This window comes from Pseudogymnoascus destructans, assembly GCF_001641265.1.
Source record: "Pseudogymnoascus destructans isolate 20631-21 unplaced genomic scaffold scaffold_18, whole genome shotgun sequence".
Lineage (NCBI taxonomy): Eukaryota > Fungi > Ascomycota > Leotiomycetes > Thelebolales > Thelebolaceae > Pseudogymnoascus > Pseudogymnoascus destructans.
The window spans coordinates 37536-58960 of record NW_020167537.1 but is presented as its reverse complement, the minus strand read 5'-3'; the positions used below and the strand labels follow the sequence as shown (position 1 = coordinate 58960).

The 21425-nt window shown below is 45.9% G+C and overlaps 5 protein-coding genes across 5 annotated transcripts; 3 read left to right on the top strand and 2 right to left on the bottom strand.

The window, feature by feature from the left end:
- Positions 1-4186: 4186 nt before the first annotated feature.
- On the bottom strand, positions 4187-4914 carry VC83_07142 (uncharacterized protein; the record flags this gene model as incomplete). Its single annotated transcript, XM_024470720.1, has 6 exons — positions 4187-4207; positions 4258-4301; positions 4358-4501; positions 4557-4636; positions 4722-4756; positions 4834-4914. The coding sequence occupies 6 exons, from the start codon at positions 4912-4914 to the stop codon at positions 4187-4189; spliced, it is 405 nt and encodes a 134-aa protein (XP_024321884.1).
- A 9656-nt stretch (positions 4915-14570) lies between these two features.
- VC83_07141 (uncharacterized protein) lies at positions 14571-15222 on the top strand (the record flags this gene model as incomplete). The annotated part of the gene is made up of 4 exons (XM_024470719.1): positions 14571-14612; positions 14674-14803; positions 14914-15155; positions 15217-15222. The coding sequence occupies 4 exons, from the start codon at positions 14571-14573 to the stop codon at positions 15220-15222; spliced, it is 420 nt and encodes a 139-aa protein (XP_024321881.1).
- Positions 15223-15819: 597 nt separating this feature from the next.
- VC83_07140 (uncharacterized protein) lies at positions 15820-17439 on the top strand (the record flags this gene model as incomplete). The annotated part of the gene is made up of 6 exons (XM_024470718.1): positions 15820-15862; positions 15940-15977; positions 16041-16301; positions 16394-16688; positions 16741-17010; positions 17129-17439. 6 exons carry the CDS (start codon positions 15820-15822, stop codon positions 17437-17439), a joined length of 1218 nt encoding a protein of 405 aa, XP_024321882.1.
- Positions 17440-18100: 661 nt separating this feature from the next.
- VC83_07139 (uncharacterized protein) lies at positions 18101-19024 on the bottom strand. Its single transcript, XM_024470717.1, has 3 exons — positions 18874-19024; positions 18605-18823; positions 18101-18525 (listed from the first exon to the last, which is right to left on the bottom strand). The coding sequence occupies exons 1-3, from the start codon at positions 18982-18984 to the stop codon at positions 18379-18381; spliced, it is 477 nt and encodes a 158-aa protein (XP_024321963.1). The 5' UTR covers positions 18985-19024; the 3' UTR covers positions 18101-18378.
- On the top strand, positions 19025-20416 carry VC83_07138 (uncharacterized protein). Its single transcript, XM_024470716.1, has 3 exons — positions 19025-19216; positions 19311-19754; positions 19809-20416. Exons 1-3 carry the CDS (start codon positions 19193-19195, stop codon positions 20349-20351), a joined length of 1011 nt encoding a protein of 336 aa, XP_024321962.1. The 5' UTR covers positions 19025-19192; the 3' UTR covers positions 20352-20416.
- The last annotated feature ends 1009 nt before the right edge of the window (positions 20417-21425 follow it).

The window sequence follows — 21425 nt, the reverse complement described above, 5'->3', positions numbered from 1 at the left end:
CATTACATGACATCACTCATACTACCACATGACATATCTCTACCAACTAGAGGCCTAGGACCATGAACGATAGCTCTAAAAGCTCTTACGAACCTCTATGATTCATTACATGTCATCGCTCTTTAGTTACCCACAAGATTGGTTAAGTTATGACATAATTTGTCTGTGACATAATTTGTCTATGACATAATTTGTCTATGACATAATTTGTCTATCGGGGTACTCTGACCTTGGACCTTCTTTTACTTCCTATAGGCTACAAACCTAAGAGATGGTTCTATGGGATTCTCTTACGTCGACTACAGTTACCAAGCCTGGTAAGTCATGGAAAGTCTTGGAAAATGAGAGAACTACATTCCTTTAGCATAAATAGGATTGCCCTTTCCTTAAGAAAGGGCAAGCAGACAATACAGTAAATCGACTATCACATACTTCCACGTCTTTTCCAAGCTTCCAAGCATTCATCTTGTTACTCCTTGTTTCTGAAAAGTCAGTGAGGTGTTAACCTCTGCCTTACCCCTGAGTTCCCAGACTCAACATTTGTTGCAACATGTCTGAACCACTTCACTACATCATACACCTGATTGCTGCGTTGTGGAATAGTCTAAGCTACAACCCTTTGGCTCTGTTTCCTAAGACAGTGTGTTGTCTTAGTAAATTCATCCCTTACTTGGGTGGCTGGATTCTCACATCTGGTGCACCCACCATTACATATAGGAGCACTAGTAGAAATAGCGCCTAGCAATAGTAACTAGAATAGGAAATTGAGACGAGAACCCGGGTACGTGTTGCTATCTCCATAAATTAGATCCCAGCCGGATAATGCCAGCTCAGTAAGGGCGATATGTGGGATCCAATATTTGGGTGTGGTGTAACGCTGACTTCTAAACGATAGAAGACACAGAGGTTTCTTGCGTAAGGTTGACTTCACAGAGGAGGCAGGGGATTAGACACAAAGGCTTTCCAAGTAACACGTTACAGTATTGTAAAGAATACTATATTGAGTTGAGCATGAAGCTCCTATCTAAGGAAATACTATCTACTTATATAGTGGCGTCGTGCCTCATGGGTAATTGTAACGCTGACTTCTAAACGATAGAAGACACAGAGGTTCTCTTGCGTAAAGGTTTACTTATCAGAGGAGGCAGGGGATCAGACACAAAGGCTTCAAGTAACACGTTACTAGTATATAACAAATACTGTATTGAGTTGAGCACGAAGCTCCTATCTAAGGAAATACTATCTACTTATATAGTGGCGTCGTGCCTAGTGGACTCCTGGGAACTCACTCGAGTCCTCGGAGTCCTGGACTCTTAGGATTCTTCTCATCATCCTGCGAGTCCGTCACGTGCCTAGTGGACTCCTGGGAACTCACTCGAGTCCTCGGAGTCCTGGACTCTTAGGATTCTTCTCATCATCCTGCGAGTCCGTCACGTGATACTTTCGGAACTACTATTCCCCGCTGCCCCTCCAGGTACCAGGGCCGGTCTCATGCGACCTCCCTCCTTCCTGTCCTGTAGTTGGCCAGCCTTCTTGTTCCGTCGTAACAGTAATCTGGATAGTTGGCGGATAGCTAGATATTCAGGATAGTTTGTGGATAGCTCAACTGATAGCTCAACTATCCAATATCCACTAGTTTCTGCAACTATCCATAGTTGAGCTATCCACGAACTATCCTGAATATTGGATAGCTCAACTATCCAATATCCACTAGTTTCTGCAACTATCCATTAGCCCCGTCACATGGCAGCCTATCCCGCTTGCCCCCTGTGACTCACACCTATCCCGCTTGCCCCCTGTGACTCACACGTCACATTACTAGGCCCTGGTCCTGTAACCATGACGTCACGTTACTAGGCCCTGGTCCTGTAACCATGACGTCACGTTACCATAGCCGTAACAGGTGGATCCTGTTCTGTTGATATGGTTGCTGAAACCTGGTAGGATGAGTAGTAAGGTGTGCGGGAGGGGTCATGTGTTGGTGTTGGTGGGAGCAGTCTTACCGTTGGGTGGGAGCAGGTGGTGGTTACAAGAGGAGCGGTGGTAACCTGCATGCGGTGGTGGGAAGATAGCTGAGAAGAGCAAGCAAGCGTGTAGTGCCAGAGAGAAGATGAGAGGGTGTGTGGGTGGATGAGACAGGATCCAAACCAACCCCCTGTTGCTGCATTGTTGTTGTTCGTTTGGTGTTGGAGTGTTGTGGGTGAGGAAGGGGTGGGCTATATAAGTGTATTGAAGTGTATTGGGGGGCGAGGGGGAGATGGGGGGGGGGGGGGGGGTTCGGTTGGGGAGTGTTGGTGTGGGAAGAGAAACAGCATAAGGGACGGAACGCAGAAATTCAAGAACCCAGCTTATAAGATAGAAGCTCTGTGGTTGTGGCAGAAGGTGCGGTGGGGAGAAACCTCCTGGTTTCATAGTGGGTTCGATGGCGTATCGCTGATCTCTTCATAGTCGAAAGTTATCACTTTCATTTCCATCGAGCGTCCGCCTGCACAGTGTCTGTCTTCGCGGTGGATTGCAGAATCCTGGCGATTCGCATCCGACTGGTATGCAGGATGTTTAATGGACGTTTCGCTTGAGTGCTAGGGCAAGGTGATCTCCTTGCTCCAGCTAGGAGTCGGCGGGTACTCCTTTGGCCATACTAACCGGCTCTTTGCAGAGTCGAGTAGTATTCGGAAGCAGCTGAAAAGCTTCTTCCCAATTATCACATCTTGTGCTCCGAGGTCCAGGAGTACAAAAGGGCAGTTATATATCCGGCGTCCTTCGACTGTTAAGTGTAACCGAATATACTCCGATACGTGGCCTTGGATTTTGCGCTGAAATCCACGTATGGGTACAGAGTAGGGTAGTTTCCGTATGGGGCTCTGAAGCACTTTCGAGAGTCGTATTGCGAAAGGCTTGTTAATGACGAGGTAGCCATTTGCTCCTGTGTCTGCTAGGGACTTCGTTTGCACCCCGAGTCCATTCATACTCAGGGTCGTGTCGACTAAGAACTGGGTGCCTCCCCTCGAGGGACGCATCCGATTGAAGTTCCATGGCTTCTTCCCATTGTTCTTCGGCCTCAGGGTCGTTACGGTCCATTTCCTTGATAGTAGCGTTAAGGGTGCATTTGTCCTGGAAATGGCCTGTAATGGTGGGTGCACCAGATGTGAGAATCTAGCCACCCAAGGAAGGGATGATTTTACTAAGACAACACACTGTCTTAGAAAACAGAGCCAAAGGGTCATAGCTTAGACTATTCCAAAATGCAGCAATCAGGTGTATGATGTAGTGGAGTGGTTTAGACAAGTTGTAACAAATGTTGAGTCTGAGAACTCAGGGATAAGTCAGAGATTAGCACCTCACTGACTTTTCAGAAACAAGGAGTAACAAGATCAATGCTTGGAAGCTTGGAAAAGATGTGGAAGTATGTGATAGTCGATTTACTGTATTGTCTGCTTGCCCTTTCTTAAGGAAAGGGCAATCCTAAGTGTAGTTCTCTCATTGACTTTCCATGACTAACCAGGCTTGGTAACTGTAGTCGACGTAAGAGAATCCCATAGAACCATCTCCTAGGTTCCTAGCCTATAGGAAGTGAAAGGAGGTCCAAGGTCAGAGTACCACTATAGACAAATTATGTCATAACTTAACCAATCTTGTGGGTAACTAAGGAGCGATTACGTGTAATGAATCATAGAGGGTTGTAGAAGCTTTTGGAGCTATCGTTCATGTTACTGGGCTAATACTACACATGACATATAGAGATATGTCATGTGTAGTATTAGCCCAGTAACTAAGGAGTGATGTCATGTAATGAATCATAGAGGGTTGTAGAGATATGCTATGTGGTCATATCGGCCCAGTAACTAAGGAGCAATGACGTGTAATGAATCATAGATGGTTGTAGCAATCGTTGAGTAGTATTGCTCTTGTTGTTAGTGTGACAAGCCAAAATATGTATAGTGACTTGTAGGTTTGAGGAGGAGATTTCTAAGTTTGCTCTTGAGTTTGATAGCAAACTGAGTGCAACAAATGTCAGTATGACATTCCTAATCAGGCAATTTTGATGCTGGGACTGGTCAGGGGTCTACTTCTCATTACGGCTAATACAGGTGGGGCTGCTACATTTTGCTACAGTGTTACAGCACTTCTGAAGTGGCCTAGTGTAGGGTTGAAAAAATATCGTATACGGTATTTTGCACTATTTACTTCACTGGTCTGTGCCAATCACCTCGACAATATTAGTACATTTTTGATGACATAAAGCGGGTTGGTCTATACCTCCACGGAGGGGTACAGGTCCGCCATCTCAAGAGCCCATATTCCTCCACAAAAGGTTAGCATAACACATTCTGCAGTTACTGCATATATGCTGTGTTACCTGTCCCGGTACCCAGGTCGAGTATTCTCTGCGGCGATGGTCCAATCGGGCTCCAAAACAGCTTGCCATTGAGTAACATGGTTTGCATAGTATGCTGCATATCTAACCTCTCGAGCTCATGTTCGTCATTGGGAAAGGCGTATTCTTGCCATAGTCAGACCATCGGTGATTCTCGAAATGGATATTTATTGGTGCATACGGGATTCCCCATACGAATGATATCTTCGACCATTTTCGAATATGCCTCTAGTAACACTTGACGCAATAGAGGTCATGAAGCTTGAGCATCTAAATTAAAGCGCAACGAGCAAGTTAGCAATGCTCGTACAGTACAGCGTGTACCACGATGGAGAATATCATTTACGTTGATTCCGCATATGCCGAATCGTTCTCCTCAGACTTTATAGGAGCAAAAGGTTAGCATGACCTCAAAACGGAGTATTGAATAAGTGTCGCGATGTTTCGGCCCTACATACATCAACTTCAAGACCTGCATCCTCTGCAAGGTCTGGGCCCGCCAACTGTGGGGCTGAGGGTTCCTGGTCCGCTGACTGCATAGTTGGGGGCTCGTGGAAACTCCACAGGCTGATCCGGACAGAGTACGAGTCAATAGAGCAGCAAGAGGCATCTCGATACAGTCGACTAAAATATCAGAGATATGCCCGCTATATATGTGCACAGCATGAGGTATGTATTAGTTTGTTGCCATCCATAGTGTGCGCCACGGGTGTCATGACACTCCTTCGATATTTGTGTCACGACCCTTCGATTCGCTTTAGTCTCTAGTACTTATTTCACACTGTTATCCACTTCATCTGCTTCGCTCACTTCGCTCACTTTGCTTCACTTTGCTTCACTTGCTAACCTAGATCAGCCCAAATGTTGACTACTGGCTTAGGCTCTCTTGTTATTGGCTTGCTGCACTAGGGCTCGCTTAGCTAGGGTTCGGTTAATTAGTTCCTTCGCTTATTTGGCACTAGGGATTTTTACTGTTATATAAGCACTTATTGCTCATGTCTCTTATTGGTCTTTAGCTAGCAAATTATATACTACTTGGCCTTCTTGCAATTCCTCCTGCTTCGACTTGCTTTGGATTCCCTTACTTCGAGTCGAACCACTTGGCCAACCTGTTAGTCTCACCACTTGACCCCTGTGGTATAAAGTATATGCTTTGGAGCCTGAACTACTATACCTTGTCCTACTGCTTCGAGTATCGAAGTCTTCACATTATACTTCGGATACTTCTGCAGACTTGAAGGTCAGCCTCAGTTCGAACTGTCCTTACACTTTGCTAGCTCAAAGTTCCAGCTTCAAATCACATACTCTATATCTTCTTCAACTTCGACGTCTCCCACCTTCAGAAACATGAACCAAGAGAATCAACCCCAATACTCTGCTGCTGAGCAAGAAATTCTGAGGCTTCAGAGTATGGTGGAAACTATGGGAGCCACACTTCAAGAAATACAGTCCCATCAGCAAACCACTTTCACCTCTTCAGAAACCCCTACAACAGTTCGACCTTCAGAACCAAAGGTTAATCAACCTGACACCTTTTCTGGCACTAGAAATAAAGTGACTTCGTTCCTGAGCCAACTGGATATCTACTATACACTTCGACCTTCGCAATTCTCTTCAGATAGAGATAAAATCTTCTTTGCAGCCTCTTTCCTTCGTGACTCAGCCTTTCACTGGTTCAAACCTCAACTTCGAATTCTCACAGAACATGCTTCTGGATAGGTGACATTGATGAAGTTGCAACTGCTGAGAGGCAACTCAAAGCCCTTCGACAAACAACTTCGGCTTCATTCTACACTACTGAGTTTCAAAGGATAGTCTCTCACCTTCAATGGGACAAAGAGGCCCTAATCTTCTTTTATTATAATGGTTTGAAAGACAACCTCAAGGATGAACTTGCCAGAGATGAGAAGCCTTCAACTTTGAATGACCTCATTGAGAAATCCATTAAGATTGATAATTGACTTTTCGAACGAAGGCGCGAACGCAACTTCGGTCGAGCTTCGCAACCCTTCATTCCCCCTCAGCCTCGATTTACTCCTGAACCTATGGACTTAGATGCTTCAATGTCTTCAAAAACATCTACCTTCAACAAGCCTAGCAACCCACCTCCTAGGACAACAAATAGAGCAACTTCGAATTCTCAAAGAGCTTCAGGAAAGCTAACTCTCGAAGAATGAACTTATAGGTTCGAAAATAGACTTTGCCTCTATTGTGACCTAGCTGGCCACCAAGTCAAGCAATGTAACCTTGCTAGGCAGAAGAACTCAGTCTCTGCTTCAATCCCTTCAGAATTCCTCCAGACTGAGGATTCCCATGCCTATGACTATGAACTTGGGTCTTCGAAAAACGAAGAGACTCAGCAAAGCTAGAACCCTGTTTGAGTCCCTCACCAAGGTTAACAACTCACCAAGCTTCGACTGACCAAAACTTGGATATGTTCAACCCTTCGACCTGTGGAACCTTACTTGGCCTCTCCTTGTCTGCTTCGAAAACAGCAATTGGTGGCAACCAATCTAAACATTTTGTTATATCCCTTGGACTTCGCATCTCTTCGCCTTTCACCCTTCGGACCATAGCTATGATTGACTCTGGAGCTACTCGTAACTTTATGAGTAAGGACTTTGCTTCCTTAAAGAACATCCGACTGCTTCGGAAAGCAGTACCTCAACAACTATTTTTAATAGATGGAACACCCATCTCTTCGGGCTTCATTAGCCACACCACTTCGACATTAGACACTCAGATTTGAGCTTCGACACTTCGCAACTCTGCAACCCATTCAGAAAAACTTGCCTTCGACATAATTCCCATGACATACCCCATTATATTAGGGATGCCATGGCTTCGGAAACATGCCCCAGTCATAGACTGGGAGAACTTCGGCTTAAAATTAGATTCAGAATACTGCAAGGACAACTGCTTCACAAAATCAATTTCGAGTTCACCTTCGAGTTCTAGGGCTATCAACATTGCCAAAGTCTCTGCTTTGGAATTTGAAAAAGCTTATAACTCCCATGACATTCAAGCATGTTTTGCTATATACATCTCAGACAACTTGACTTCAGAATCCTCAGCTCTAGATATGGCTCAGGATGAAATTTCAGGCATTGCTATGCCACTTCGAGAACCTTCGGGCATTGACATGCCACTTCGAGAATCTCAGAACACCATAAACGGTAGTTTGTATAAAGATTGTACTCAAACTTTGACTTCGGACACAGTGATGTCAACTTCGGACACTATGCTGTCAACTTTGGACACTATGCTGTCACCTTCGGACACTATGCTGTCACCTTCGGAACACAGTGCTCTAGCCTCAGCTGAGGGAGCAAATACTGGTTCACCTTCAACTTCGAGTAAAGACATGAATATAGATATTCCCAAAGTCTACCTTCAGTACTTCGACCTATTTGATGAGCAAAAGGCTAAGAAGCTGCCAGCTCATAAACCCTATGACCATGAAATACCTTTAGCAGAAAACACCATGCCACCATTTGGACCAATCTATGGTCTTTCAGAACCTGAACTTCGAGTACTTCGAGAATATATTAATGAGAGCCTTCTAAGTGGTTTCATTCGACCTTCGACTAGCCCAGCTGGGGCACCCATCTTGTTTGTGAAGAAGAAAGATGGTTCACTTCGACTTTGTGTAGACTACAGAGGCTTGAATGATATTACTGTAAAGAACAGATATGCTTTACCTCTAATTGGGGAACTTCTCGATCGGCTTCGGACAGCTAAGATATTTACAAAACTCGATCTTCGAGGAGCTTATAACCTCCTTCGAATTACTTCTGGAGATGAATGGAAAACTGCATTCAGAACTCGGTATGGGCACTTCGAATACCAAGTCATGCCCTTCGGTCTTGTCAATGCACCTGCTTCATTTTTGGACATCTCTGTGGTTGTCTACTTAGATGACATTCTGGTCTTTTCAGATTCCGACGCTCAGCATAAGAATCATGTATGCCAGGTGCTAGATGCTCTAGCTAAGGCAAGCTTGTATGTTAAGCTTGAAAAGTGTGAATTCCACACCACTTCAACAGATTTCTTGGGTTTTGTCATATCAGCAGATGGCATCTCAATGGACAAGTCTAAAACAGACTCCATTGCTTCATGGCCTCAACCTTCGAGTGTTAAGGAAATTCAATCCTTCCTAGGATTAGCCAACTTCTATAGAAGATTTATTCATGACTTCTCAGGACTTGCTGTGGGACTTCACCTCTTGCTTCGGTAGAATGAGCCCTTCAAGTGGACATCACTTCAAGAGGACTCATTTAACAATTTAAAAGCTTCGTTCAAACTAGGACAAGTACTTTGACACTTTGACCCAGACCAACCTGCATTTTTGGAAACAGATTCCTCAGACAGAGCAATAGCTGGAATCCTATTGCAGAAGAATGGGAAAGGAAAACTTCAACCTGTTGCCTTCTTCTCTAGAAGTTTACAGCCTGCTGAGAGAAGTTATGAAATCTTTGATAAGGAGATGCTTGCAATTGTTGCTTCGCTTCGAGAATGGAGACCCTACCTCGAAGGTGCGAACCACCGAATTACCATCTTCACAGACCACAGCAACTTGACAACATTTACAACTTCGAAAAAGTTAAACCCTAGGCAAGCTAGGTGGTCAGAACTACTCAGTTCTTATGATTTTGTTATTAAGCATGTGTCTGGTACTTCGAATGCTCGAGCTGATGCTCTCTCTCGAAGATCAGACTATATGGCTTCAGAACCTTCGACCCTATCCCCACCTCTACTAAAGCCTCAGCAAATGGTTGCTTCGACATCAGTAGGAGGTGAACCCACTCTCGAGGACCAGATTCGGTCTGCTTCAACCCATGATGTGTTTGCTAGAAACACAATCGCTTCGCTTCGAGCCTTAGATTCCAGTAAACCTGCACAGCTTCGCTCATACTCGCTATCTTCAACAAACCTACTATTATGCAATGGATTATTATACATACCACAAGACAAACCCCTTCGACTTCGGATCATAAGACTACATCATGATCATCCAGCCTCTGGACATTTTGGCTTCGCAAAGACCTTCGCTTCAATAACTTGAGTTTATTATTGGCCTAAGCTTCAGCAATACCTCGAAGACTATATTCGAAGTTGCATACAGTGCAACTTGAATAAGCCTGCAAGACATAAACCTTATGGACAACTTCAATCACTACCTGTGCCACTAAGACCATGGACTTCGATTTCAGTAGACTTAATTGTCAAACTACACCTTCGACATCTTCGCTTTATGGGAAAACCTTTGACTCCATCATTGTATTTGTGGACAGGTTTTCAAAAATGGCACACTTTGTTCCTTGCAATGAATCTATGGATGCTATGCAATTCGCTCGAATCTTCTTCGAATTCATATTTAAGCTTCATGGCTTACCTTTTGATATAGTCTCAGATAGAGGCTCGCTTTTCACTTCGGCTTTCAGAGAACTTGCAAAGCTGCTCCAGATAATACAGAAACTCTCTACTGCATTCCATCCCCAGACTGATGGTCAGACTGAGATACTCAATTCGATCCTTGAACAATACCTTCGGATGTATGTTAATTACCCTCAGAATAACTGGGCAGACCTTCTGTGCTTTGCAGAATTTGCCTACAATGATTCGACTTCAGCTGCTACTAGAGAAACACCCTTCTTCGTTAATTCAGGCTATAACCCCCTTTGGATCACTTCGAGTTTGACTTCAGAGAGAAGTCCTGCTGCTTCGGAACATCACCTCTTTCTTCAAAGTCTACACAAGTACCTCAAAACTGAGTTGCTTAGAGCTCAAGACTCTCAGGCATCTGCCTTTAATAGGAGGGTGCTGGCTTCGCCTGTCTCCGAAACTGGAGACTCTGTATACTTGCTTCGAAAGCATATTAAGACAACTCGACCTTCGATAAACTAGACCACAAGAAACTTGGGCCCTTCAAGATCCTACAAGTAATCCCAAAGAATGCATACAAGCTAGAGCTGCCTTCGACTATGAACATACACAATGTGTTCCATGTCTCACTCCTTGAGAAAGTTCATCCTAATTCGATTCGACCTTCGGTTCAAGAACCTTCACCTGTAGAGGTAGAAGGAGAACATCAATGGGAAGTCGAAGCTATCCGAAGACATAAAGGAACTGGAAATCGAACTAGATACCTTGTTAAATGGCTTGGGTTTTCAGAACTAGAAAACACCTGGGAACCTGCTTCGAACTTTGAACATGCACAAGACCTTTTACAGAGTTACAAGTCACAACATTCAATTGCATAAAAAATTGTTGTTTGGTTCAGAGAACTCCCAAGAGGGTTCCCCTTTAATTTTTTGATTTTCTAGTGTTTTTGGGTTTTATATTTTATAAAGCATAACTCCAAACTCAGATAATAACAGAGAGGTTGAGGGAGGAAAACCCAAATTTGGGTGGGTGTTGTGTTCTGGGTGAACTGCTGGCTCGCTTGGCGAAATACTTGAGCTTCACCCATTATATCGTAATAGGCGTATTAAGTGAATTCTACCATAACAATACACAACAACAATAGGAATCCTAAGCTTCTGCCACCACCCCAAACTTCCTACTTCTGCCACCACCCCGAGCTTCCTACTTCTGCTACCACCCCGAGCTTCCTACTTCTGCTACCACCCTGAGCTTCCTTCTTCTGGATTTCCGAGCTTCTGCCACCATTCCGAGCTTCCTACTTCTGCTACCACATTCCTTCTTCTGGATTTCCGAGCTTCTACCACCACAGTCGCCTTCTTCTGTCCACCCACCCACCCTCCACCACCAAGGTAAATCTTTACTCCCTCCTACCATCAATTACTTTATAGTAACCATTATAGTAATCACCCATCACCCACCATGGTCAGAAAGCGCAAAGAATCAACTGAGAAGTCGACCAACGAGAACACCAAGCGTGTACAGAACCACTGCAACAACATGACGGAACAAGAACTCAAGGTCGACAATGCAAAGAGGGCTGATAAAGCAGCTACTGCATACGCTATCAAGAAAATCCAGAGACACAAGCTTTCAAAGCCCTTAGCCCAGTTGAACAACAAGAGAAGGTTCAGTCTAAGAAGGACGAGGTGCGACTCCGACGGTAAGCTCCCTTCACGTATAGTAATCATTATAGTAACCAGGAAATAGCATTCAGGACGGCAACCATGCTTCTATCATTCAACAACACCTTGGGATTGGAGAAGGTGGAGGAGCGTACGCAGTGTGGGACGACAACAACCATGCCTGGGAAACTGAAGATGAGGATGATGAAGTTGCCCAGGAAGCTATGTGGAGAGCTGACGAGTTGGCCAATGGTATTGGGATTAAAGAGATTGAGAAGGTCCAACTGGAAGTGGAGACCCAGACTGAAGCCTCAACTAAGGTATGATCAGCCCTACTATTAGGGGACTAATACTAATATAGACCCAGAGAGTGGAGCAGCTTGCCTTCACCATTTGGCGCCGCAAATGGTCGACGGCATACAAGTCAACTCTGAAGCTCATGAACAAAGTCAATACGGATCCCGACTTCCTCAAGAACCTTCCCCCAGCAATTGATGAGGAGACTGGGTAAGAGTCACTATAGTAATCACTATAGTAATCAGCTAACACATACGTACAGAATCTACTACGAGAAGATCCCTCCTCACCTATATCTCACGAAGCTTCAATTAGCTGTCTGGAGGAACTTCGCGTCATGGAACTTTGAGGATGGGCAGGTTTCTCTTCCCGGACCTGCTGATTGGTACCCTGATGGGTACGACACTACTCAGCATGGATTTCAATTGGATGAAGATGCTACTGGTGCATTTAAGGCTTGGGAGATGCTGAGGGAGAAGGATGAGCTGGTGGATTTCAAATGGGTCTTGCCATCTGACGAGAAGTTGGCTATGTTACCTCCTACTAAGGAATCAGACGAGCTTCTTGCCAAATGCTACAATATGTAGATCTAGTCATACTTTTAGAACAGTCCAGGTAGCTCAATCCACTACTTCTAATGCTATGGTTCTATAGCTTACTATAAATATTACCATAATTGGCTCTTGTTCTCAAAGACCCATATTACTGAAACTTGCTATTAAAATATACTCCATAAGTAATTTAAGATATTATAACTAAGTAAATTCAAGCGAAATAGAGAGGTACGTATAGGATAGATATATTTCCTAGGAAATATTCAGTTGTTTTATTTTCTTTGAAATAATATAATTATGATATAACGTGGTTGTACACCGAGTCGTGAATGTCACCGAGTCGTGAACTTTTCCCTACTTAGCTACCTACGAACTTCAACACGCGTTTCCTCCACAACTACCAATGGAAATCCAAACCCAAGAAGCGCGAATCATTCTAGCTATTGAGGCTCTTCAAACATGTAAATCGCTTAATCGCAGGTCTGCATCAATACTATATAAAGTGCCTTATTCTACGCTTACTGATAGAATGGCCGGCCGACCTTCTCGACGCGAAACCAAAGCCAATAGTCATAAATTGACTGAGCTAGAAGAGGAAGTGATTATTCGAAATATATTGGATATGGATGCAAGAGGATTTGCGCCTCGGCCTGCTAGTGTGGAGGATATGGCAAATTATATCCTTGAATCGCGTGGGGGAAAGCACGTTGGGACGCGGTGGGCATATCGATTTATACAACGCCGCCCCGAGTTAAAGACGCGTTTTAATCGCATTTATGACTTTCAAAGAGCCTTGTGCGAAGATCCTGAGCTTATTGGATCCAAGGGAAGCTTTCTACAGTTTTGTTCTTGAGACTGTGGTATCCCTAAACATATCATTCCGATCAGTTGAGAATCCTATATGGAGGGAGATGGCACTATGGCAGAACCAGAAATATCCACTTCCTTCACCAACAACCCTACGGCAACGCCTTGATGTTATGGTAGGTAATGCACAACAGATTGCCCTTCATGGTCTTGCTCCTGGGTCGAGATGTGCATTATCCCTTGACAATTGGTCTAGCCCTGGAACAAGACACTCCTTCATGGGTATTATGGCTACATTCATCACTGAGAAATGGGAATACCGTGAAGCTCTAATTGGATTTGAGTATCTCGATGGAGCCCATACTGGGAAAGACCTTGCAACTATTGTTCAGCGTGTTATATCTCAATATCACCTAGATGGTAGAGTTCATTGCATTACAACTGATAACAATACTTCAATGATGGCAATTATCAACGATATGATAGCTGAGTTATCATCTGAGCCAACAAGATACCATGACGGACGTATTCATCATATCCCATGCTTTGCACATATTGTTCAGCTTGCACAGAAGGCTCTCCTTGGGTCAATTCGATTAAACCCATCAAACTCAGAGCTACAGATTGACTGGGATGACAATTCAGTAGACGAACTCAAAGATCTAAGTAAGGAAAAGGGCCTTCCATGGACACTTGCCAAGGTATGTTTATAGTAATCATTATAGTAATCACAACTAATACTATACTAGCTTTGGAAGCTAGCTGTCTTTGTGAATTCTAGCTCACAGCGAAGAGAGCAATTTATGGGAATTCAAAGACAATGCATTAAAGATGGAGCAAAAGTCCTACGACTTATCCAAGATGTGTCAACCCGGTGGGATTCAACACTACATATGATGCTACGAGCGGTCCTACTCCAGGAAGCAGTGAATAAGTTTACAACTGAGTTTACTCCAGCTATTATCTTCCATATTACTTCGGAAGAGTGGAAACATATCACCTACCTTATTGATGTTACTCGCCAGTTTAGCTTCTGGACTTCAAATATAGGTATAGCAAGTGGTGCACGACTAGGCTTTGTTCTCCCAGCATATGATGAGCTATTTGAAGGGCTTGAGGAGTGTACCTGCCGGCTTAAACCATTACAAGATCCATGGATTCCAAAGCTCTTAAAAGCTATTGATAAAGCTGTACAAAAGCTTGATAAGTATTATAGCTTATCTTGTACAGGTATTGGTAACTTCTATGCTTTTGGTGCTATTCTATCTCCACGGTTAAAGATGGAAGTGTTTAACCCTGATTATTGTTGGTTGAATCCTAATAAAAACTGGCGGGGGCATTTTGAGAAGGAATTCCGGGCGTTATACACACAACATTATGCAAACCAAGAAAGATCGAAGCAGCACCAGTCAAACTACATGGAACTAGACAAGGACCCAATGGCTCTAATGTTAAATCGGAAGCGGAGCTATAATTCCATTAGTCAAAATGAAGATCAAGGAGGAGAGATTGAGCGATACCTTGCCCTCCGTAAGTTTATAGTAATAATTATAGTAATCACTACTAACTTTTATTAGCACCCTCCCATCAGCCACCATTAAAATGGTGGAAAGAGAACGAAAGACTATTCCCTGGACTTGCTGCTATGGCCCGGAATATACTTTGTATTCCTGCTTCAGAAGCTCTTGTTGAGCAAGTCTTTAGTACTGCCCGCGCTGTCTGTAATTATAAGCGCAATCAAATGACCCCTGATACAATACGGGGAATTATGCTTGTCTTCTACCACCAGAAGATGAACGGGAACAGCTATTTGAACACTACTCTGTTACAGATATCATTGATTCAACTTATATGAATGATGAGGAAATATTGTTTGAGTATCATGCTCTAATTGACAATATCCAAGAGAAGATGACGCTACAGTATATTCCAGACCGAAGCCCAAGGCAGCCAAATACCTATGATAGGACAAAGCGGAACCAGGACCGGTTTGATTTTATTCAATCGCGACGAGGCCGTCCATTACAAATGGTACAGCAATCACAGTCCTACCGCCAAGGGCAACGCCGCCAAGTTCGTTACCCAAGTCAGGCTAATACATCAACCTTTGACTTAATTGATTCAGAGCCAGAAGATGTAGAGGGGCTACCCCCAAGCCACGACGGGTATGATTGCACCCTACCTTCACTTACAAGGCCAAAGGAGGACAATAGGGCCCAGTCACCTTATAGGGAAATGGTCGAAACAATTGAGTTAAGCCAAGTCCGTAACAAGTCCCGGTCTGGTCGGGAAATCCGGGAGTCATGGCGTAATATAGATCTATAGTAATAATTATAGTAATTGCATCTACTACAAATTACACATGGAAAATAAGTCATTATATAGAATATTTACACGTCATTGTCAACTAACCCAGTCATCAGGTGATGACAGTCTTGGCAGACCGACGGGGAACCGCGGTTTATGAGCTTCAGACCGGACCGTGGTCCGGTCCGGTTTAGGTCCCCCGACGGGGTCGGTCCCCCGTGGCGCACACTAGCCATCCACACGGATCCGTCAGTGGGTCTCGCGGAGCCGGATCAACGTCCCGTGCCGCAAGACGTTGAACATCCTCAGGGTGTTGGTACTTACCGGAGTACTACTTTATGTATTATCCCTCTACCCATCTACCCCTCCTTTGCTGTCGTTTCGTATGTCCGTAAGACGATTTGAAAGAGGCGAGGAAATCCCTAGAACAATGTCTGAAGATGTACCCTTTCGACTGCTCGTGATTGGAGCTGGTGAGTCCGTTTAAGCGACATGTCAGTTTAAGCGACATGTCAGTTTGTGGTGACCCAAGATTTGACACCAGGAGCAGGTATTACTGGCCTGCTTATCGCCCAGGGTCTGAAGAAGGTACCATACAAACCAGATATTCGGGTCCCAATCACATATGCGTGTGCTAATACTCATCACCAGGAAGGCATTGCATGTATCGTCTTCGAGTCCGAGCCCTCTGCGTCGCATTATAGAGCGGCGGAATGGGGGGTGTCGATCCAGTGGGGGATCCCATTACTACGACAATGTCTTCCTGAAGCCCTCTTCGATCGTCTTCAGTCCGTCGCAAATGATCCGTACTTCACCCCGCCTGACCTAGGACTTCTGCCGACTCTAAATGGGAAAACTGGCGAGTTACTTAAGGATGCCGCTGTTGCGGATGTTCCGTGTATCCAGAAGGAAGTTCAGAAGCCTCTGTGCAGAGGGTATATCAGTTGAAGTACGTGCCGTATCTCGTGGACGAAATACTCGTGAAGCTCGCAGCCGCAATTTAGTACGGTAAGACTTTGAAGGATGTCGTATATGACGATGATAAAGACACTGTTAGGGCCGTTTTTGCGGATTCTTCGCGAGCAGTTGGCTCGTTGCTTGTGGGCGCAGACGGGGCTCATTCAGCCGTCCGAACCTGTATTTTTGGGCCGGAAAAGGGCCGTGCATCCAGTGTGCCATATTCAGCGGTGAACATATGCGTCAAGTATGATGATGCTAAAAAAGCCCGCTTCGTGCGCCAGCTGCATCCAATAATGGCTATGGGAATCCATCCTGATGGGCATTGGTTGTGGATATCTAGTGTGTTCTGTCCTAGATTCTTCCAGCATTTTAAAGTTGACAATCCTGGCAGTCCAGAATGTCCCTGATCCCAACGACCCAGCCACTTGGAGCTTTCAGCTACAGACAACCTCGCACAAGGGCAAAGATGATGTTATATCGCTCGAAAACCTAAAGAAAAAAGCAGCAACTTTCGCAGAACCATTCCGCTCTGCGAATCTCTGGATTCCGGAAGGCACATCTATACATGAGAATAAAATCTCATACTGGATGCCTATCCCTTGGGATGATCGTAATGGGAGGATCACCTTAGCTGGAGATGCCGCACATCCGATGACATTTCGTACGTTTCTCTTACTATCTATTATGTGCTTTCATCTGTCTGTTTTCTGTCATGAATTTCCTCTCACTGGGGTACTTCCAGTAAAAATAAGAATGCACAACTGACTTAAGCTATATAGAACGCGGTCAAGGTATGAATCACGGTATCACTGATGCCGCCAGCTTTGTCACAAAGTTAAAGTCTGCTCTGGACGATCACTCCAGCGTCAAAAATGCCGTCAAGGCGTACAATATCGAAATGATTGAACGTGCTGGTGACGAGGTGGCTACCTCAAAAGAAAATACTGAAATGCTTCGTGACTGGTCAAGGATGATGGATTCACCCATTATGCAGAAAGGGGGGCATCCCAGATCACAGCAGCCATCTACCGAGGCTTTGGGGAGAACAGACATGACATCAAAACGTGCTCCACGAGTTAGACCTAGCTGAGCCGCAAAATGACTGGCTTGGAAATGTTTCCCTTTCCCATCACCCTGCTGTGAGTCTACGACCAGGAAGAAACTTGAGAGCAACAGGATTCTCAGGACCGCTGCGTGGTTAGATATATAAAATAGAAGGGGTATATTATTATATCCACGGCTGTTCATAGAAGCTTCGTACTCAAGTCAACATATTATTTGCTATATACTCGTATATAGTATCTTGTTAGGTCTCTACAAGCCCAACTACTCTATTTATCTGGGCTATAACCCCCTCTCCTCCTATCCTATTCCCGGGCTCTCAAAAGTCACATGAGAACAGGAGATATTGTAAAACATACAGGTGGCTAAAATCCAGCGAAGTGCTCCATATGTATGAGACACATTCTCTGGCCGAGGTTCATTTTCCTTAACTGATTAGAATATCGCTATCGCCTTTGACTTCGGCGGCATGTTAGGGGGTTCTCGGAATATCGGCTTTTCGGTGGCGACAGGGGGCGAAGGTGAGACTGGTTCGGTGGTGAGAAGGATTGGTGGTGGGTACGGAGGCGGTGGGGTCGTTGGAACGGGAAGAGCGCCGTGTGTCTAGGCTCTGTGGTGGTGGTGCTACTTCCATCTTTGCATTATTACCTTTTTCGTCACTCTCAACCCTAGAGACTGTGAAGTAGTCCCAGACATGGCATCAGACACACCCGAGAGATTTCGTTGTGAGAGATGCTGAATAGCATTTATATATAGATATCTCTCCCAATTGTTTTCCTATCTGCCGCCAGTGGCTATTGTATCATACACTGTTTCTCCGTAAACGCCAAGCTATGCCATATATATCCCGTATACATATCACTTTCTTCTCGCCCCAGCCCCTCTCTCTATTAAAGCCTTATCCTAAGCCTGCATCGTACAGTTTACACAACCTGTATCGTACATCCCACCAGTCGCCGCTCCGCACCTATGAAAACCTCAACAACCCCGACAAGCGGTTTCTAATGCGTCCCCACATCCCGCGGCTCGGCGCGGCGTCAATCTCCTCGATGATATCGTTGTAGTGATCTGGGTTGCTCGCTGGGCGCATGAGCAGGTTCTTTCGGGGTTGGTACTGCTTTTGTTAGCTAATTGTTCACCACAGACCAGACCTTGCTCCGCTTCTTCCTGCCACCGCGAGCAAAATAACTTACTCTCAGTGCATAACGGTTGTCGAGGAGACTATATAACGCGTTCGCGTTCTCGAGCTCGGCTCTCTCGTTGATAGCGGGCGTGGGGGCGCCTGATGCGGAGGCGGCTGGGATGAAGGTCTTGTTTGCGCGCGCGAGGAGGATGTCTTGGAGCTGGCAGTCTGGGCGGAGACGGTCCTTGGGCCAGAGAGAGAGGGCGCGGACGAGGTGTTTGTAGGCGACCTAAGAGAGTTAGCTGAATTGAATGAGGAAGGCCAGAAGAGAGAGCGTACAGATTTAGACATTGTTGCGGCTGAATGAGAGACAGCTAAGGGTTCAAGCGAGGCTGATGGGATTGAATCTCGAGGCGTCGGAAATATCGAAGTGCGCTGGCCAATCAGCATCGTCAGAACGGAATATTGCTCGGTGGCGACACTCCGTCATGCATCCGCCTTCTGGAACCTAACACCAACCGGACGACGATACCTTTTTTTAACCGTTTGCCTGTTTCCAAATCTCCATTTGTCTTGACAATCCTTCGATACGACTTTCTTTTACTTTCTTTTATATATATACTTAGGTGGATAGAGAGGAGCGAGAGTGCCAGGACAAATGAGTTCCTCACGATATGAGCGGGTACGTCAGGACCCCCTTCATGGTCGAGACCATGAATCATTCACGATGTCGCTGCTGTAGTCATGACACTCTACTAACCAAACCTCAACCACAGGTAGCCGCAGCAGACGACGATTACCTCCCTACACCCACAACCCCCAACTCGCCACCCCCTTCCTTCCGCTCCCACGACTCATCTCCCACCCGCGCCCGATCCTCCAGCCACCCCGCCCTTGCAGACCAGAACCTCGCCGATGCCTTTGATGCCGACGGCTCAGATAGCGACGATGACAACGACGGCGACGACCGGCAGCGGCTGATGCGGGGGACCGCGACGGATTCGTCATCAGCACATGACACACCTACAGGAAGCGACTCCGATGCGCCACCCAGGACAGACGGTGCGATACAGCTCGCTGATACAAGGCCGGCACATACACCTGTTTTTGCGCCCACGATACAGGGGAGGGTTTTTGGAGGTGGAAGCGGTAGTGATGGCGTCTTTGCGAATCTGAGCGCCAAGCCGGAGAGAGGCGAGAAGGTGGAGGAACACCCTCCTGTACGTCCACAGTCCCTTTACCACCCTGCAGAGGGACATACTGACTATGACTAGACATACGAACAAGCCGCCGCAGATGCAGCGCCCCCATACTGGGAGACGACGATTGTCGCCCCCGGATCGTACGACCCGAACGAAGTGTACATCGACGGCCTCGCAGTCGGCTCCTTCTTCTCCTTCGCCTGGAACGGCATGATCAGCATGTCCTTCCAGCTCGTCGGTTTCCTCTTCACCTACCTCCTCCACACCACCCACGCCGCGAAGAACGGCTCCCGCGCTGGCCTCGGCGTCACCCTCATCCAGTACGGCTTCTACATGAAAGGCGCCGATGATGGGGACTCAGCGGTACCAGGAGACTCCTCTGGCAATGCACCGCATAATCCGGATGGCCATGATTTCGAGGCTGGAGATGGCGGGCTGAATGGCTATGACTGGGCGGCGTATATTCTGATGGTGGTGGGCTGGTTTATTCTCATAAGGGCTATTAGCGACTTTTTACGGGCGAGGAGGCATGAGCAGCTGGTCCTGCAGAGCCCCGATAGGGGGCTTGGGACGGCGGTGGTGGCGGAGGGCGAGGCCCCAACTACTGCTGTTTAAAGGCGTTCTTTTGTTTTTATTAGTGTGCGGCGATGTGGTTGGTGGGATAGGGGGGTACTTGTTCATAGATACCATGCCTTAACTGTGACTATTTATTTTGTGCTCGATAGCTTGTGATCTGCTGAGATTGTTGTTGAGGGGGTAAGAAGAAGTTGCGGGCTCGATCAGCTGAAGTCTGGTGCATACTCTGGTCTACAGCTATGGAGTCCCGGCTTGTCGCCCAACTTGGAGCCAAATCTATCTCTCTCAACCTTACCAGGGTGTACCAACGAAATCTATATAAATGTCGTCGTTTGCAGATGATGAGCTAACAAAGTAAACAAAGCATGTCCGACAAGTACACCCCCGTGTGCTGACCTCGAGTTAACTAAATTATATATTCTGGGCAATATTACCTGGATAGTTTCCAGTTTCTTGACCGGGGTTTCTCGCATCCTTCTCGCCGTGAAGATAAACTCGTGCTGTCACCGTGCCACTCTCACCACCGAGTGGCTCTTCATGTCATCCACCTGTCCCCCCCGGCCGTAGGACTTAGCGGGCTGACTCTGCTATTGAGCCTACAATACCGGATGAGGACTCACATAGGCAGAATAGAAAAGCGCACTTAGTTTAGACGACAGTGACGCAGAGTGGGCAGGCGAATTGCTCTATGGTGGGGGCGTCGAGGGGGGAAGGGGTCAATATATACTAATATCAATGCTAACTTAATGATGTTGTCTCGCGGCCTCGTAGATTTATCCAATCAGAACTAAAAATGAGTTTATACCAAGTGATATTGTCATTTAAACTGTGTCTGCTTCTCTCCCAGCGCCGGGTTTCGGTTTCTGTGTCTAGCAGCTGCCATGAGCAATAAATTATCGGATTTGGCAAGGGCTACGCCACAGTTTCAGAGAATAGAATTCTTTGTTCCAAACATTCCACAGTGTGAGTACAGATCCCTTTGTTCTTGTATGGGAGTATTTCGGTGTTGGGGTCTCCAGACAAGCAAGGGAGGATCCAAAATAAATTCGAACAATGGCCCCTGCCGCACCTTCGCCTCTCGACGCAGACGAGAACGGTCAATGCTTTCCAGTT